The 3,939-nt window shown below is 37.2% G+C and overlaps 1 protein-coding gene across 1 annotated transcript in view; it reads left to right on the top strand.

The window, feature by feature from the left end:
• The first annotated feature begins 717 nt into the window (after positions 1–717).
• The window catches only part of LOC117099871 (prefoldin subunit 6-like), a 6,028-nt gene continuing 2,806 nt past the window's right edge, over positions 718–3,939 (top strand). Inside the window, exons 1-3 of the mRNA XM_033239389.1 lie at positions 718–875; positions 1,974–2,044; positions 3,572–3,696. Of these exons, the coding sequence (XP_033095280.1) occupies positions 797–875; positions 1,974–2,044; positions 3,572–3,696 (275 nt within the window). The 5' untranslated portion in view covers positions 718–796. The remainder of the gene's footprint in view (positions 876–1,973; positions 2,045–3,571; positions 3,697–3,939) is intronic.

Raw genomic sequence — 3,939 nt, 5'->3', positions numbered from 1 at the left:
GGCCGCCCCCCCCCAAATCCGCCCCTGACACTGTTCGTATCAAACAGCCGCTGCAGCCCTTCAACGATATATTCCTTTTTTCAGTTATTATGAGAAAAAAAAAATATCTGTCGGGATTCGAACCTGCAACCCCTCGCTATCAGGGTGAGTGTCATATTCATTGCTGATCATGAATACGTAGATTAACCCCATGCAATTTCTCTCATATAATAACGGACTCAAGCTCACACATTATTATGGACCAAGATTTCTGATGTACAGGGATAAAATGATTACAGGTATAGGGTCTATACAAAACACTGAACAAAAAAAGTAAAATAATTGAAAAAAGCCATAGGATTCACTAATTAGTCTTAAATAAAACAAAAAGACAGTGACTTCGAAATGATCAGACAGAGACATTTTGAGATTCAACTTTTCGATGATCTATTTGATCATTTTCAAGAATACTGTTCTTGAAAGTGATCAAATAGATCGAAACGTTGACTCTAAAATGTCTCTGTCTGTTTTCGGAGTTACTGTCTATTTGTTTTAAAATAATTGACATTCGATGAATTTTTCCTCCAATCAATTACAAAGGAAATTAATTGTGTTTAATCATATGGACAAAATTTAATATATTTTCTTCATGGTGTACTGCATCTTTACTCTACATCATGAATGAATGCGTTTACTAAAGACGACAAGATACGTTACCGAGAGTTTATAAACGCATTTGGGTGTTGAAACACACACACGCGGGCGAACCGAACCGATCGACGTCTCATTATTAACACCTCTTAAAAAGTGGGCAAAAATGGGGTCTGAAAAGGAACAACAAGCAATCCAGAAGAAATTACAAGAGGAAGTTAATAAATTAAGAGCTGCCCAAAAAGGTATTTCTTATTTAAAGCATTGAATGCCCAGTACAACAAATAATTTCGTCTTTTATTGTAGGCCTAGCCTACCTCGATATATTATTAGTAGGTTAGTAACTAGCCTGTGGTTAGGGCCTGGCTGGCCGCGCGTGTGGGCCAGGCTTTATGCCTTGGTCTAGCGCTGGGCAGGCCTAGGGAGGGTGGGCCTAGGCTAGGCACTCTAAGCAGGCTATATATAAAAGGACTTCCCTGGACTAGGCTCGAAGATCTTAGACCAAGGCGCCATACTACAGTACACTCCATAGCCTGGGCTAGGGCGAGTCACCATATTGTGTAAAAAAAGCTAGCCTAGCCTACGTCCATATAGAGGGGTGCAGGTCTACTACTAAACGTATTTTCGCCGTGGTTATTGTTTTGCCACCGGAACTTAACTGCCCAAGTCATTAGAATTCCGACACACTTTGGACATGTGTAATGAACGTGTGTGTGTGTTGGGGGGAATGGGGTGGGGACCTTTGTTTGTGGAACATCCAAACCTTGACTATGCAGAGTGTCATCTGGATGTAGGTAATTTTTTGGGGTCCCTATTTTTTCCTGATGATGACGTTGGCCTAGACTTTACAGTACGTAATACTTTTATTATTAATAATAAGCCTTGAATTTAGTAAAAGGCTCAGCCTATTTTTGTCTCAATAAAAAGAAGTCTGTAAATTATGATGATTGTGTTGGCTCACTTTTTTGCTTTTGGCCTTGTCCTATTTTATAAAGTGTTTATAAGGCACCAAAAAAAACCCCATTTAAATGTATGTAAAACCAGTAAAATACTCTCCAAAAAGATGTCTATATTGCCAAGTTTGATTTTAATTCCATTAGTGGTTTCAGAGCCTTTACTGAACACCATTTATATTATTGGGCCTAAAAGTGTGCGGAACACTGGTGTAGGATTGCTGTTGGTTGTGACTTTCCTGCAGAGCAGCAGTATCATCTTTTCTGATGATCTGTCCCTGTACTGTAGGTTCTACGTCCTAATCATCATCAGCATACCCCTATTTAGTTTCTGGAAGGATATGTTTTTGCTGTATAAATCTGTTTACATTATTTCTTCTTGCCTATCAGAATATCAGATGGCAGCAACAGCACGTCAACAGCTTGATGCTCAGATGAACGAAAACACAATTGTAAAAGATGTAAGCTCTTAAATTTCATACATAATCTTTTATTGAAGAATTCTATTGTATTACATTTTAAAACTGAGATCATTTAAGAGCATACTTTGCTACGTCAGGCCTTCCCTACTGCCGAGCCTTTCAGCGTTAACAGAAATGTACTTTTATTCCTCAAAAAATCCTGGGAAATGTCTTGTGAAATATCTTGTAAAATTTCTCACTTAAAAAAATTTTATACCTGCAATTTCTTCACCTTCGGGCCCCCAGGAAAATATTGCCACCGCTGCTGTGGAATAACATCTTTTTCCAGACATTTACCCACTTTTGGGCATAATTATCCCTCCTTTTGAGTGAATTCCATAGAGCTATTAAACAGCTAGAGTGCTGACAAGATGGTGAAGCAATGCAGAGATATGTATGTGTACCATCCAAGATGGCCACTGTAGGAAAGCGCCACCTTCAGGCTTAGTATACATATATTACCATAAATAAGCCCTCTGACTGACTATTATTTCATTATTGATAATTAGTATTGATAATAACAAATTATTAAACTATCTTAGACAAAAATAGGCCAAGTAGAGCCTTATTCAAAATTTAAAAAAAATTAAAATTGTGTACATTACACCAATACACCGCAACGCTCGAGTTTCAAACATACGGGTAACTAGCTATACTGATCTTTCTGTGCAAATTGAGGGCGCCTTTAAAAATGATAGTGCTTAGGTGAAATTTGATTGGCTGAATCAATGGCAGCCATCTTGGATGGTACACACACACAGCTCTGCATATTTCGAACATCGAAATTCTAGTATTCTTATTATATCTCTATGGTGAATTCCGAACTCCAGGATAATTCTCTACCCCTACTTTGGACAATTCTCCAAAGTGGAGTTGAATAGCTTGGTGGTTAAGATGCTTGCCTTCCAATCCTAAGGTTATGGGTTCAATTCCTGTCAGTTTTGCAGGATTTTTTCTTGCGACCAAAACAACTCCACTCCCTAAATCTCATATTGAGATTTAGTTTGTATAAAGCGTTGTGTGTGTATGTTTGTTTTGTGTAAGGGATTGTCACCTACAAGTAGGACAGTGATATATATTCGCTATTGACAATCCTTGGCACATGTATTGTGTGCCTAAATAAATAATAAAAAAATAAAATAAAATAAAAAATCTCGACCCCTGCAAGTCTACACACTCCTTCCAGAAAATATTTGATCACATTTATACCTTGTGTAAAATTACCTATCCCTGCTTGAAAATGACCCACCCTTGTGGAAAATTCCGCATCCCTTCAAGTATATTTTCACCCCTGGGAATAATTTCCCCTGATGAGCAGTTCCCTCTTGTAAGAAATCACAATCCCTGCTGAAAAATAATCCACCCTTGCAGAGTGATGTGCACATTCTTGTACAGTAGGAATTAATTGGACCCTTATAAATGTATAAAATAATGTCTGTATAATGTAAGATAGCCTGATTAATGTATTTATTTACTATCCTAAAAAAAAATCTCAAATTAACTACTTTAATGCAATTGACTTTTCAGGAATTGAATCTACTGGAACCAGATTGTAAGGTTTACAAAATGTTAGGTCCCGTCCTTGTTCCACAGGATCTTGTAGAAGCCAAGCAAACTGTCTCTAAAAGAATAGAATATATAGGAGGTGAATTGTAAGTATACCACAACATTCATGTTACAGCACTAGTTAAGCTTGTTCATCCCTGGGAAAAATACGGTAAAAAAATTACACATCTTGCTGAATGTGGGGTATAATTTGCTGCTGAAAAAGTTAGCCTTTTGCATTGAAATAGAGCCCAAAAGAACAGTCACATATGTTTAATGATATTTCATATAAATGTGTTAAAAAGGCTTGAGATTACTATCAAGTGTGTTTGTGATGAGATGTTTAAAAA

This window comes from Anneissia japonica, unplaced genomic scaffold (genome assembly GCF_011630105.1).
Source record: "Anneissia japonica isolate Jap-2015-1 unplaced genomic scaffold, ASM1163010v1 scaffold288152_len142926_cov155, whole genome shotgun sequence".
NCBI lineage: Eukaryota > Metazoa > Echinodermata > Crinoidea > Comatulida > Comatulidae > Anneissia > Anneissia japonica.
This window is presented reverse-complemented; position numbering and strand designations above follow the sequence as displayed.